A 14,689-nucleotide genomic window follows, 5' to 3' on the forward strand; every position below is an offset into this window, starting at 1 on the left:
TTGTATATTCTAGAGGATTTGCCCTAGAACCTGACTCATTTCTGTAGAAACACTCACTCAAGGCTGCTCTATTATCCCCCACATTACTCCCAGATTCAATGAGCTAGGTTCGACACCAAGATTTTAGGTTGACAGGCACATTGAATAGCTATTATAAGGGCTAAAGACATCCCAGAGAGTTAAGCCCTGAATGTGCAGCATTTGTAATTCTCACAATTATGGGCATTCTGGTGAGGAAATCACACTCAGGCAGGATTCATTCAAAGATGCAGCATCTTTCCTGGGACGGAACTATCTCCTGAGTGTTTCAGTGCTGCCCTACAGAGGGAACTGCTTACACTCCCAGAAGCACTTACTTCCACCACCAAGGCCCTGACTGCCCAGGGGACACTGCATTGCAAGCAGTAACCTTTATTGAACTGGCTACTTAGACCAATGTGGACTGTCCCAGGGCATCAAGTTCACTGAAGCATAATTTAGAGAAGTTGTCACACTTTTAACACAAGCTTCATCAACTTCAGATGAAATTTAGCTACTTAATCAAACACTGGCCAAGATCTAGAAACTTCCATGACTTCTCTTCTCTCCTAAAATGTCTCATCTCCCCAAATCTCCCCTCCCCCACTGATTCCCATTTGAACTCCTTACATGTTCCCTTCCAGAGGGCCCCTGTTTACCACCTTGAATTCTGCTCTGTGGACATCTTCTACCTTACTGTCCCAGCCTCTCCTTTAAGGGTGTGAATTTTAATATTGACTTTTGTAAGTTAACCAGGCTGAATTGCTGACACTACAGTGGCACACAAGTAGTAGTTTCTGGTGATGTAGTCCTCTAGGGAATGTGTATCTTAGTACCCTTGCTCTGTAGAAAGTGTGATAAATTTCTGTCTCAGTCAGGGTTCCTATTGCCGTGATAAAAACATAATGACGAATAGAAACCTGGGGAGGAAAGGGTTAACTTTGCTTGTCCTTCCACATCACTGTTCATCACATGGGAAGTCAGGACAGGAACCCGTGTAGTGCAGGAACCTCATGGTGAAGCTGATGTAGAGGCTGTGGACCAGTGCTGCTTACTGGCTTGCTCTTTCCCTGTAGACCCACAGTAGAATGAGCACTGATAATCATTCAAGAGGATCAATATTAGGCTGTCTTGAAATCTCCTCTTCCAGGGATATTAGTTCAAAACTTTCCAGGTTTGGCCTTAGGAATATTCTTAGACAAGGGGGAAAGTGCTTACCCCCTTTGCCACAATATCACAAGAATGGTCTCTACCCAGCTCCTAATTTCATTCTTCTTTGAAATCTCTTGAACTGTGTCTCCATCATCTTCATTGCTCTCAGCACTTCTGTCTTCCAAACTCCTATTGCAATGGCCCCTTACCCTGCTTAAAGCATTCAAGAGGTTTCCTAAGCTAACATCTCAAAGTCTTCCACATTCCTCCCAAGACAGCCCCTTCAGGACTGTCAAAACTATTCCTACACTTACTTTGTGAATCAACTTTTCTTATTTTTTTTAATGTGCATGTATGTGCATTTTCACAGAGATCAGAGAGATGTCAGTTCCATGAAGCTGGAGTTTGAGGCAGTTTTGAGCAGCCTGAAGTGGGTGCTGGTAATTGACATCACATCGTGTGCAAGAGGAACCCTAATATGTGCTTTTAGCCACTGAGCCCTTCAGTCCATTTTTTTTTTTCTGATTCTTGTACCTGTTTTCTACAAAAATGGTTTTCCTTGGGGGCTGGAGAGAGAGAAAGTGTGTAAGAAGACTTGCTCATCTGGGGGCTCTGAGCTGAGTTCTCAGCACCTGTTGTTGGCATTTCCTCTGGGCTCTGCCCCACAGTCACCTGGTGTGCCTGACTCACTGTAGAAGGGGCTGCTTGGCACCTCCTCTCCCTCTCTTGCTGTCCTGCTCTTGCTCCCTTACCCTCTTCCCCCTCACTCCTCATTCCCCTCCCACTTCTCTCTCCATTTGCTTCTGGACAGCCTCTACTCCCCCCACCCCCTCACCCACTATCCCCCACTCTCTGCTTTTCTCTCAAGTCCCCTCCCCATGCCCTGAATAAACTCTGTTCTATACTATACCATCCTGTGGCTGGACCCTCAGGGGGAAGGAATGCCTTAGCATGGGACAGCAGAGGCATCCCCTTCCCCCAAACCTGACTACCAATCCACCAAACATATTCCTCCCCTCTTTATCGTTTTATAAAACACCTGTGGTAGGCATCTCAAAACAGCCTGGAACTTGTGCCTCAGGGATCTAACATCCATGTTTGTCCCCTTCAGACACTGGCACACATGTAGTCATACACACTTGTACTTGGATGGAAAAATGTTAAAGCTGAAGTATTTTTCTGTGTCATCCATACATTGTACATACATGGTACAATCTTATTTTCCAGTTACCATTGTTTGGTTGGTTGCGGTTATTGTTTTGTATGATTTTTAGGCAGTGCTTTGCAATGTAGCCCAGGCTATCTTGGGAATTGAGATCATCCTATGTTAGCCTTATGTATACTGAAATGTTCAGTGTGAGTCCCAATGCCCAGGTTGGGTTATTTTGGTTGTTGTTGTTGCTGTTGTTGTTGTTGTTGCTGCTGTTGTTGTTTTAACCGAGAAAACTTTATAATAAGGTTACAAACAGTCAAAGATTTTACTCTTATTATTTTGGCTCCTAATTAGAAAGAAGGAAAGAAAGAAAGGAAGGAAGAAAGAAAGAAAGAAAGAAAGAAAGAAAGAAAGAAAGAAAGAAAGAAAGAAAGATCTGTTCCTGCTAGCTATCAGGTACATCATAACTTGTATTTTCTATACAGTTTTTCAAGGTGGTATTCTTTAATATTAACTTAGTCATCTGGCATTTAATTTGACCCACATTCAATTTTTTTACATAGCTCTTTATGTCTTATCCCATCGTTCCAACACAATTTATTAAGTGATCTTTATCATTTATTTTATGTTTCATTTTCCTGCTCAAACTCATGTTGTAGCATGTGTGTAGAGGGAGACTGTGTGTATCTGTACACATGTATGTGTGTATACATATATGTACATAATGAATGTATATATACATATATAGGTGTATGTATACATATGTGTATGTAATACATGTGTATACATATATAGGTGTCTGTATGTGTTTACCAGGATATTAGTTTTGACACTTCCTGTGATATTCCCAGGACACACTTTTTTTTTTTTTTTGGTTTGGATTTTTAAAAATTTTTTCTTATTGGGTATTTTCTTTATTTACATTTCAAATGTTATCCCCTTTCCCAGTTTCCCCTCCACAAACGTCCTATCCCATTTTCCCTTCCCCTGCTTCTGTGAGGGTATTCTCTCAACCACTCGTCCACTCCTGCCTACCTGCCCTGGCATTCCCCTACACTGGGGCATTGAGCCTTCACAGGACCAAGGGCATCTCCTCCAATGATGCCCAACAAGGCCATCCTCTGCTACATACGTGACTGGAGTCATGGATCCCACAGTCCCACTAAGGAAATTAAATTTCCCTCTCTGTGTGATCCAGTGCAGCAAATAGCCATGCTTAGAGAGAAGAAATAGGTTACCAGTCATGCTAGTTAGTGGGGAAGAGGTAGTCTCTTCACAGTGGGTCAGTCTTCACTTCACACATGTAGAATGGCTCTAACTCTGGGGGGTGTGGGAGGAATTTCCCTGGGACAGACATAGTCTTCATCCTCCCTCTAAGAAAGCAGTCCCACTACAGCAGTGTCCCCAGACCCAGAGGTTCCCACTCTCCCTTTCATGATTCATGCCTCCTTCTCAAGCAGTGAGCCGGATAAGAGGATAATTCAGAACCCACCCTTCTCTGAAAATCCTCAGGCCCTCATCATTCTCCTCGAGACAGGATTTTGTACCCACCAGCTGACCTAGATCGAATGCCCACAGATCCTGAGCACCCATCTTTGGGTCTGGCAGAGCATCGCTGCCAGACAGTGCTTTGAGTGGGTTTTCCCTTCTGTGTGTCCTGACTGGAAGGCAACACTGCCCAGGACAAGGAGGCTCTGAAGAGCTTTTGCCAGACCCTTCTACAAGGATTGAACCAGCTGCTAGGCAAACCCCTAGGGTGAAAGAGGAAATACAAGAGTCCCAGGAATCACACACTGGGCCCCCCCAAATGCCTGTATAAACCTTACTCCTTGTTCACTCGCTCAGACCCAGGCACCAGAAAAATCGGCAAGCGGCCATCATTGATTTTGTCATTCAGGCACCCCAGATATTAGAATGAAACCTCAAAAGTTAGAAGGGTTTGAGAATACGAATGGGTCCCAATTAATGGAGATTGCTCAAATGTTTACAGTAACTGTGACTCGTAGGAAAAAGGCAAAAGAAAATATTGACCTGGGCAGCAGTGGCAGTCCTTGGGGAGATGGATCAACGAGATGCCAAAATGGGAGTCCAGGACAACAGGAAGAAAGGAAAGCAGAGAAGGGTGTCTTGTCCTATGTAAATGATTGCAACTGGGGCGGGTGGCTAGCCTAGGTATTGGGATCCTGGAAGATTCCAGTGATCTATCTGTATTTCTGTTCATCAGCCACTACAGCTATGCTAATAAAAAATCTGGCAAACTGATTGTGGGCCAGGAACTAATCATAGCTACCACATACTCTTGACACCCCTTTGATGTGGGAAGCATGAGAGAGGTGGCTAATTCCCACATAATGCATTATCAAGAACATATCCTGGCAAGCTCCACAGCCGGTTCTATAAAATTTGAGCCATCAGCCCAGACAGCCAGCTGCCAGACGACAACCAGACACAGCCTCCATCCATTGGCCTGAGTGTGACTGATGTGTTCCAACCCCTCAGACCCTACCTAACAGATGCCCACACACAACCTTATCTCTGTGTGTGCTCCCTGATAGATTCTGCATTTCTTTCCATATCCCATCCACCTTCCCCTCTTCCAGGAATTCTTTCCAGACCATTCCCCTGAGATCATATTCCTGCTTCTCTGTTTTCCACAGATGTGCCTGGTACCTGTCACTGCAGTGAACCATATATCTTGTGTCACAATTGTCTCATAAATGCTAGAATCCTCAGGCCTCAAAGACTTCTAGGTGTCAGGGTGGACTGTGCCCAACACTGCATGATGCATCCCATGGATGATGATTGTAGGCCTTGACTGTAGTGTGGTTAGGGTCCTAGAACATGAGTCAGGAGTTTGTGTCTCCTTTCCATGTTAAAGACATTATAGGTGATGGTGAACATTTTTGATTCCGTCTCCTTCCTGAGGTACCAGTGCATTACCTGAGTCCAGTGAACTACCTCCCTAGTGGTTTTCTGTCAGCCTCTTAGCACTACGGTGGGGTAGCTGTAGGCTGCTCATAGCCCTGGACATCCAGAGCCATTTATGAGGAAGGACTCAGAGCTCTGGGGTCAATGGTCCTAGCTACCTCTCACCTTTGCTTCATGGCAGAATCCTCTGTCCACCTGACCTATAATAATGGACGTCTGGTCCATGAACACCAAAAAGGTCCTGATACCACACAGATTGTTTCCACTAATGCAGGGACCACGTAAAGCCCTCTGCCTACTGACTGTGTGCGGCCCATTTGTCTTCCCCCTCTCCTCCTCAGGCTGAGGCTGACTGGGAAAGCCTGAAGACTGAAACTATCAGGCCACAACACCATTCAAAGAGCCACCTCAAGCAAGACAGCCACACCAACAAACCATCTTTATTTTTTTCATTATTCTCTGACATCAGTGAGGGTTTTGAAGTACCCTCATTCTCTGAAGTACAAAGAACCAGTGCATCTTGGTACTTTTTCTCCTGGGTAATTCTTATAAGCTTTGAGTTAAACTGGTAGAGATGTCATCTCCTAAATTCAAATATCACTTCTCATAACTTGGAGGCTCCTGTGTCTTCTGCAGTTCCTGCGTCTCCTGTGTCTCCTGTGTCTCCTGCTGCTTCTGCAGCTCCTGAGGCTCCTGTGGCTCCTGCTGCTTCTGCAGCTCCTGTGGCTCCTGTGGCTCCTTTGGCTCTTGCTGAAGATCCTGCAGTCCTGGCTCCTGCTCTCTGCAGGCTCCCATGGCTCCTGCAGCTGTAGCTCCTGTGGCTGCCCCAACAGCTCCAAGGATGATATTGGTTGATGTGGAGAGTCCAAGGATCCCTGGGAAGGAGGCAATGCAGTGACAGGCAATGACCTGAGGCTTAGAGATGCCCCAACTCTTTTTTTTCTGAACCCCGAGGCTCTGCTCTAGACAGAGATATTTAAAGGGAGACAGAAGGAGAAGACATATCTGTGAGGAGATAGATAGATAAGTGAGATGCAGGACAGAGCTTTCCAGATTGGAAAGCCCTCCCCACATAGCAGGAGAGAAAAGGACCCAGTACAGTAAGACACCCAAGCAGTAAGATTCAGAACCCAGGTAACAGTCATCAGGCTCCTTCCCACAATGAGCATCCCTCCCCTCTGAGCCACACCCTCACCTCACTCAGAATGAACCAGAAAGTAGGGACAGAAGAGCATGTGGGCTACATAAGAAGGTGGGACTGTAGGGATACAAGGGAAGTTACTGTCCTTGTCTTGGACTCTGGTCATCTTGCCTGGCCTGACACTTACCCACTGACTGGAGTGTGGCTACCAGGCCTCCTGCTGCAATTCCACCTCCATTGGCAATTGCTGCAGCAGACATCATCTTGGCTGCTATGGACCCAGCTGCAATGCCTGCCCCAGTGAAGCCCACGGCACTCAGGGCGATAGGTGCCCCTGCCACAGCCAGAGCTGTAGGGAGAGGAACTAGGTGAGATAAGCTCAGAGAAATGTCTCACTCATGAATTCTTTGACTGTTTTTGGGGTCTTTCTATTCTGAGAAGCATGGAAAGGGGTCCCAAGCAAAGAAGAAGGGGAGAGCATGGAGCAGGGTGAGGGAAACTGGACAGTGGAGAGTGTGTCAGAGCCGTGGTGTTCCCAGGCTGTGACACTTGAGAAGAATCATCCTTCACTGGGTCTGGGGTCGTGAGGGGTAGATACAACCCTGCAGTGTTCAGCAGCTGCCTCTTCCCATCCTTCACCAATTCCATCTACTTGATGCTCATCATATATGAGGCCTGGAGGGGCAGCTGGGCAGGAATGTTAAGCTCATTCCTGGAGTAGAGTTAGCACAGCCCTGGCCCCTGCTCTGCACCCAGGCAGCTCCAGAATCCAGTGGCAGTCAAGTACTGGAAGTGGCACCCACCTCAAAGTACAATGCTCCCACCTCCTTACCAGCTTAGCAAGAAACCAACCTCCTCCTATAGCAGCGCCCACAAATTTTCCTAGGGAGAAATGGGTAGATAGAGAAGGTTAGTTTGTTGATGGCAGTGAGATCTTGGCAGATTTGGGTCAGGCAGGCCAATTCCTAGTCAAATCCAGGGGCTACTAACTCTTCATGATGAGTTGTCCTGGTATGTAGCACAGTGTCTACTTAAATAGTAAATTTAAATAGTAAATTCCTTAAATTTGAGGAGAGCAGGAGAGACTCTTCCCTGTGGACAAATAGGGTCATCGTCCATTCCTTTAAATGAGTCAGCTTCCTCTTGGAGGTGTGAAAGCAATAGGACCTGCCCTTAACTTATCTCTTTACCTCCTGCCTGATCTCTCTCTCTCTCTCTCTCTCTCTCTCTCTCTCTCTCTCTCTCTCTCTCTCTCACACACACACACACACACACATATGAAACAGAGACAGAAAGACAGAGAGAGAGAGAGAGAGAGAGAGAGAGAGAGAGAGAGAGAGAGAGAGAGAGATTGATTGATTTTGCTGGGGCAAACACATGAAAGAGTGTTTTCCTGAAGTGGACACAGGTGAAAGGGTTTTGCTAAATCCATCATGTGAAAGGACATGTGATGAGGGATTCTTTCCCTAAGGACATGCATGTATTAGTCTGCCTTAAAGAGCAAAAATTTGCTCCTTTTATTGGAACTCCATAAAGAGAAACACATAAAAAAACAAAAACAAAAAAAAAAAATTCTGGTGGTATGTTGCAGCTTCTTGCTTCTTCCTTGGACTCAGTCTGATTGGCAGAGTGATGTATATACTCAGGTGGAATTTTGCTAAGACTCACATGCTGAGGCAAGACATGTGGTTAGGCAAGACCTGTGGAGGACATGGGATGTTGGGAGGGAGAATAATAAGACTCAACAGACTGTGAGAGGGACTTGCTAGTAGAGCTAGCTGTGCAATGCTTCTTGGTGTAGCATCTTCACTAATCTTCTTAAAGAGGCATAGCAGAGAACTTCTCCTGGCATTCCTGCTGGTCTGAAACCCTCCTGCTGACTCCTGCCAATGAGTCAGCCATAATGGCTGAGGCTTGGCTGTCTCTGCTAGGTTTTCCCACCAATGATGCTATCCAGACACAATTGCCCTGGACTTCTAGCATAAACATCAAGGGTTTGCTAGTGGACTGAGCTGCAGTTGCAGACTTGTGAGCTGAACTGCTGATTTCCTAACAACACAGATGGGACTTGCTCCAAGGAACAATTTCTAAACAGGTCCACTCCCCCCATAATTTTTTCTTTCACTATAAGGGAGGTTAAAGTATTTAAGAACCATCATTAAAAGTAGGTTTTGAACAATTAGAGGCTACAAACGCATTCTGACTACCTTGTGGATGTTGTTTTGCAAGAACATCCTTTAACTGAACTGGCTACTTACACCTATGTGTACTGTTCCTGGGCATCAAGTCCACTGAGGCATAATTTAGAGAAGATGTCACACTTTCAGTACCAGCTTTTCCAACTACAGATGAAATATAGTTACTTAATCAAACATTGGCTCAGATCTAGAAACTTCCATGACTTCTCTTCTAAATTGTCTCATCTCTTCCTTAATGCCCATCTCCCACTGATTTCCATTTAATCTCCTTACACTTTCCCTTCCAGAAGGCCCCTGTTTACCATCTTAAATTCTACTCTATGGACATCTTCTGGCTTTACTGTCCCAGCCTCTCCTTTAAGGGTGTGATCTCTCTCTCTCTCTCTCTCTCTCTCTCTCTCTCTCTCTCTCTCTCTCTCCTCTCTCCCTCTCTCTCTCTCTCTCTCTCCCTCCCTCCCTCCATCCCTCCCTCCTGGAACTTATTTTGTAGGCCTGACTGGCCTCGAACTCAGAAATCTGCTTGCCTCTGCCTCCAGAGTGCTAGGATTAAAGGCATGTGCCACCAGGCCCGGCTAAGGGTGTGAATTCTAATTCTGGCTTTTGTACCATAGCCAGGCTGAATTGCTGACACCACAGTGGCACACCAGTAGTTTCTGGTAATGTCATTATCTAGGGAATCTGTATCTTAGTAACCTTGTTCTACAGAAAGTGTGGTATATTTCTATCTCAGTCAGGGTTCCTATTGCCGTGATAAATGCATAATGATGAATAGAAACCTGGGGAGGAAAGGGTTAACTTTGCTTGTCCTTCCACATCACAGTTCATCACATGGGAAGTCAGGACAGGACCCCATGTAGCGCAGGAACCTCATGGTGAAGCTGATGTAGAGGCTGTGGACCAGTGTTGCTTACTGGCTTGCTCTTTCCCTGTAGACCCACAGTAGAATGAGCACTGGTAATCATGTAAGAGGATCAATATTAGGCTGTCTTGAAATCCCCTCTGCCAGGGATATTAGTTGAAAACTTTCCAGGTTTGGCCTCAGGGATATTCTTAAGACAAGGGAAAAAATGTCTTAAATCCACAACATCACAACATCACAAGAATGGTCTCTAGCCCAGCTCCTAATTTCATTCCTCTTTGAAATCTCTTGAGCTGTGTCTCCATTGTCCTCATTGCTCTCAACACGACTACCATCCAAGATCTTACTGCAGTGGCCCTTACTCTGCTTAAAGCATTCAAGAGCTTTCCTAGGCCAAAGTCTCAAAGCCTTCCACATTCCTCTCAAGACAGCCCCTTCAGGTCTGTCAGAACAATGAGTCAGGGTCCTACACCAACTTCTGTATTACATACTTTCCTATGTCTGTGAAGAAACACCATTAGCAATGCAATTTATAGAAGTTGGAATTTATTGGAATTATAGTTTCAGAGACGAGTTAATGACCATCTTGTCTGAGAGCATGAGAACAGGCAGGAAAGCATGCAGGCAGTATGTACACAGGTATGCAGATAAATATGCAAGCATGCATGCATGCAGGAAGGTATGCAGGCAGGCAGGCAGGCAGATATGCATGCAAGTTTGCAGGAGTGCAGGATGCTGACAGTTATGCAGACAGTAATACAGGCAGGCATGCAGGCAGACATTCAGGCAGGCATGACAGCCAATCAGGCAGGCATGGCACTAGAGCAACAACTGAGAGCTTAAGTCTGGTCCACAAGCAAGAGGTCGAGAGAGGGAACTGACATGGCTAGCTATAGGCTTTTGAAACTTCAAAGTCCATCTCCAGTGATGCAACTCCTCCAACAAAGCCATGTCTTAATCCTTCCCAAACAAGTCTACTGTCTGGGCAACCAACATTCAAATATATGAACCTATGGGGCAATTCTCATTCAAAGCATCACATTTACCTAAATTCAAATCTTGCTTCTTACAACTTGGAGGCTCCTGTGGCTCCTGCAGCTCCTGCGGAGGATCCTGAGGCCCTGACTCCTGCTCTCTGGAGGCTCCCATGGATCCTTCAGCTCTAGCTCCTGTGGCTGTCCCAACAGCCACCAGGATGATGTTGGTTATTGTGGAGAGTCCAAGGACCCCTGAGAAGAAGACAATGCAGTGACAGGCAATGACCTGAGGCTTAGAGATGCCCCAACTCTTTTTTTTCTGAACCCCGAGGCTCTGCTCTAGACAGAGATATTTAAAGGGAGACAGAAGGAGAAGACATATCTGTGAGGAGATAGATAGATAAGTGAGATGCAGGACAGAGCTTTCCAGATTGGAAAGCCCTCCCCACATAGCAGGAGAGAAAAGGACCCAGTACAGTAAGACACCCAAGCAGTAAGATTCAGAACCCAGGTAACAGTCATCAGGCTCCTTCCCACAATGAGCATCCCTCCCCTCTGAGCCACACCCTCACCTCACTCAGAATGAACCAGAAAGTAGGGACAGAAGAGCATGTGGGCTACATAAGAAGGTGGGACTGTAGGGATACAAGGGAAGTTACTGTCCTTGTCTTGGACTCTGGTCATCTTGCCTGGCCTGACACTTACCCACTGACTGGAGTGTGGCTACCAGGCCTCCTGCTGCAATTCCACCTCCATTGGCAATTGCTGCAGCAGACATCATCTTGGCTGCTATGGACCCAGCTGCAATGCCTGCCCCAGTGAAGCCCACGGCACTCAGGGCGACAGGTGCCCCTGCCACAGCCAGAGCTGTAGGGAGAGGAACTAGGTGAGATAAGCTCAGAGAAATGTCTCACTCATGAATTCTTTGACTGTTTTTGGGGTCTTTCTATTCTGAGAAGCATGGAAAGGGGTCCCAAGCAAAGAAGAAGGGGAGGGCAGGGTGGAGGCATGGGGTCAGTGGAGGATGTGACAGAGCTGTGGTGTTGCCAGGCTGTGACACTTGAGAAGAATCATCCTTCACTGGGCCTGGGGTTGTGAGGGTAAATACAACCCTGCAGTGTTCAGCAGCTGCCCCTTCCCATTCTTCACCAATTCCATCTACTTGATGCTTATCATATATGAGGCCTGGAGGGGCAGCTGGGCAGGAATGTTAAGCTCATTCCTGGAGTAGAGTTAGCACAGCCCTGGCCCCTGCTCTGCACCCAGGCAGCTCCAGAATCCAGTGGCAGTCAAGTACTGGAAGTGGCACCCACCTCAAAGTACAATGCTCCCACCTCCTTACCAGCTTAGCAAGAAACCAACCTCCTCCTATAGCAGCGCCCACAAATTTTCCTAGGGAGAAATGGGTAGATAGAGAAGGTTAGTTTGTTGATGGCAGTGAGATCTTGGCAGATTTGGGTCAGGCAGGCCAATTCCTAGTCAAATCCAGGGGCTACTAACTCTTCATGATGAGTTGTCCTGGTAGCCGGTGAGTTGTCCTGGTAGGGAGCACAGTGCCTACTTAGACAGTGACTTAAATCAGAGGAGAGCAAGAGAGACTCTTGCTTGTGAACAAATAGGGTCATAGTCCATTCCTTTAAATGAGTCAGCTTCCTCTTGGAGGTTTGACAGCAAAAGGACCTGCCCTCCACTTATCTCGTTACCTCCTGCCTGATAACACACACAGGAGAGAGAGAGAGAGAGAGAGAGAGAGAGAGAGAGAGAGAGAGAGAGAGAGAGAGAGAGAAGAAAGAGGCTTTACAGCTGTTGGATGCTAAATCAAAAAACACACCCCATAAGTGCAAACTCCGCAAGAAGAATGTTGGCACAAAAGTCATTACTCTTTTTTTAAATTAGGTATTTATTTCATTTACATTTCCAATGCTACCCCAAAAGTCCCCCACATGCTTCCCCACCCACCCACTCCCACTGCTTGGCCCTGGTGTTTCCCTGTACTGAGGCAGATAAAGTTTGCAGGACCAATGGGCCTCTCTTTCCACTGATGGATGACTAGGCCATCTTCTGATATATATATGCAGCTAGAGACACAAGCTCCAGGAGGTACTGGTTAGTTCATATTGTTGTTCCATCTATAGGGTTGCAGATCCCCCAGCTCCTTGGGTATTTTCTCTAGCTCCTCCACTGGGGGCCCTGTAATCCATCCAATAGCTGACTGTGAGCATCCACTTCTGTGTATGCTAGGACCTGTTATAGGCTTACAAGAGACAGCTATACCTTTCAGCAAAATCTTGCTAGTGTATGCAATGGTGTCAGCGTTTGGAAGCTGATTATGGGATGGATCCCCGGATATGGCCGTCTCTAGATGGTCCATCCTTTCATCTCAGTTCCAAACTTTGTTGCTGTAATTCCTTCCATGGGTGTTTTGTTCCCAATTCTAAGAAAGGGCAAAGTGTCCACACTTTGGTCTTCGTTCTTCTTGAGTTTCACGTGTTTTGCAAATTGTATCTTATATCTTGGGTATTCTAAGTTTCTGGGCTAATATCCACTTATCAGTGAGTACATATTGTGAGTTCTTTTGTGATTGGGTTACCTCACTCAGGAAGATGCCCTCCAGGTCCATCCATTTGCCTACTAATTTCATAAATTCATTCTTTTTAATAGCTGAGTGGTACACCATTGTGTAAATGTACCACATTTTCTGTATCCATTCCTCTGTTGAGGGGCATCTGGGTTCTTTCCAGCTTCTGGCTATTATAAATAAGGCTGCTATGAACATAGTGGAGCATGTGTCCTTCTTACCGGTTGGAACATCTTCTGGATATATGCCCCGGAGAGGTATTGCAGGATCCTCCGGTAATACTATGTCCAATTTTCTGAGGAACCGCCAGACTGATTTCTAGAGTGGTTGTACAAGCTTGCAATCCCACCAACAATGGAGGAGTGTTCCTCTTTCTCCACATCCTTGCCAGCATCTGCTGTCACCTGAATTTTTGATCTTAGCCATTCTGACTGGTGTGAGGTGGAATCTCAGGGTTGTTTTGATTTGCATTTCCCTGATGATTAAGGATGCTGAACATTTTTTCAGGTGCTTCTCAGCCATTCGGCATTCCTCAGGTGAGAATTCTTTGTTTAGCTCTGAGCCCCATTTTTTAGTGGGGTTATTTGATTTTCTGGAGTCCACCTTCTTGAGTTCTTTATATATACTGGATATTAGTCCCCTATCTAATTTAGGATACGTAAAGATCCTTTCCCAATCTGTTGGTGGCCTTTTTGTCTTATTGACAGTGTCTTTTGCCTTACAGAAGCTTTGCAATTTTATGAGGTCCCATTTGTCGATTCTCGATCTTACAGCACAAGCCATTGCTCTTCTATTCAGGAATGTTTCCCCTGTGCCCATATCTTTGAGGCTTTTCCCTACTTTCTCCTCTATAAGTTTCAGTGTCTCTGGTTTTATGTGGAGTACCTTAATCCACTTAGATTTGACCTTAGTACAAGGAGATAGGAATGGATCAATTCGCATTCTTCTACATGATAACCACCCAGTTGTGCCAGCACCATTTGTTGAAAATGCTGTCTTTTTTCCCACTGGATGGTTTTAGCTCCCTTGTCAAAGGTCAAGTGACCATAGGTGTGTGGGTTCATTTCTGGGTCTTCAATTCTATTCCATTGTTCTACTTGTCTGTCATTATACCAGTACCATGCAGTTTTTATCACAATTGTTCTGTAGTACAGCTTTAGGTCAGGCACGGTGATTCCACCAGAGGTTTTTTTTATCCTTGAGAAGAGTTTTTGCTATCCTACGTTTTTTGTTATTCCAGATGAATTTAAAGATTGCCCTTTCTAATTCGTTGAAGAATTGAGTTGGAATTTTGATGGGGATTGCATTGAATCTGTAGATTGCTTTTAGCAAAATAGCCATTTTTACTATATTGATCTTGCCAATCTATGAGCATGGGAGATCTTTCCACCTTCTGAGATCTTCTTTAATTTCTTTCTTCAGAGACTTGAAGTTCTTATCATACAGATCTTTCACTTCCTTAGTTAGAGACATGCCAAGGTATTTTATATTATTTGTGACTATTGAGAAGGGTGTTGTTTCACTAATTTCTTTCTCAGCCTATTTATACTTTGTGTAGAGAAATGCCATTGACTTGTTTGAGTTAATTTTATATCCAGCTACTTCACTGAAGCTGTTTATCAGGTTTAGGAGTTCTCTGGTGGAATTTTTAGGGTCACTTATATATACTATCATATCATCTGCAA

At 45.5% G+C, this 14,689-nt stretch overlaps 1 protein-coding gene across 2 annotated transcripts; it reads right to left on the reverse strand.

The window, feature by feature from the left end:
• Positions 1-5,671: 5,671 nt before the first annotated feature.
• Positions 5,672-11,997, reverse strand: Ifi27l2b (interferon, alpha-inducible protein 27 like 2B). 2 transcript variants are annotated; one of them, NM_145449.2, is made up of 7 exons: positions 11,927-11,997; positions 11,789-11,818; positions 11,132-11,293; positions 10,496-10,678; positions 7,245-7,274; positions 6,580-6,741; positions 5,672-6,126 (listed from the first exon to the last, which is right to left on the reverse strand). In NM_145449.2, the coding sequence occupies exons 1-7, from the start codon at positions 11,931-11,933 to the stop codon at positions 5,849-5,851; spliced, it is 852 nt and encodes a 283-aa protein (NP_663424.1). In that variant the 5' UTR covers positions 11,934-11,997; the 3' UTR covers positions 5,672-5,848. The 2 variants fall into 2 exon arrangements, with proteins under 2 accessions (NP_663424.1, XP_006515821.1); XM_006515758.2 differs by lacking the exons at positions 10,496-10,678; positions 11,132-11,293; positions 11,789-11,818; positions 11,927-11,997 and adding an exon at positions 7,383-7,404.
• Between the last annotated feature and the right edge of the window lie 2,692 nt (positions 11,998-14,689).

Source organism: Mus musculus, chromosome 12, assembly GCF_000001635.26.
Source record: "Mus musculus strain C57BL/6J chromosome 12, GRCm38.p6 C57BL/6J".
In the NCBI taxonomy this organism is placed as follows: Eukaryota; Metazoa; Chordata; class Mammalia; order Rodentia; family Muridae; genus Mus; species Mus musculus.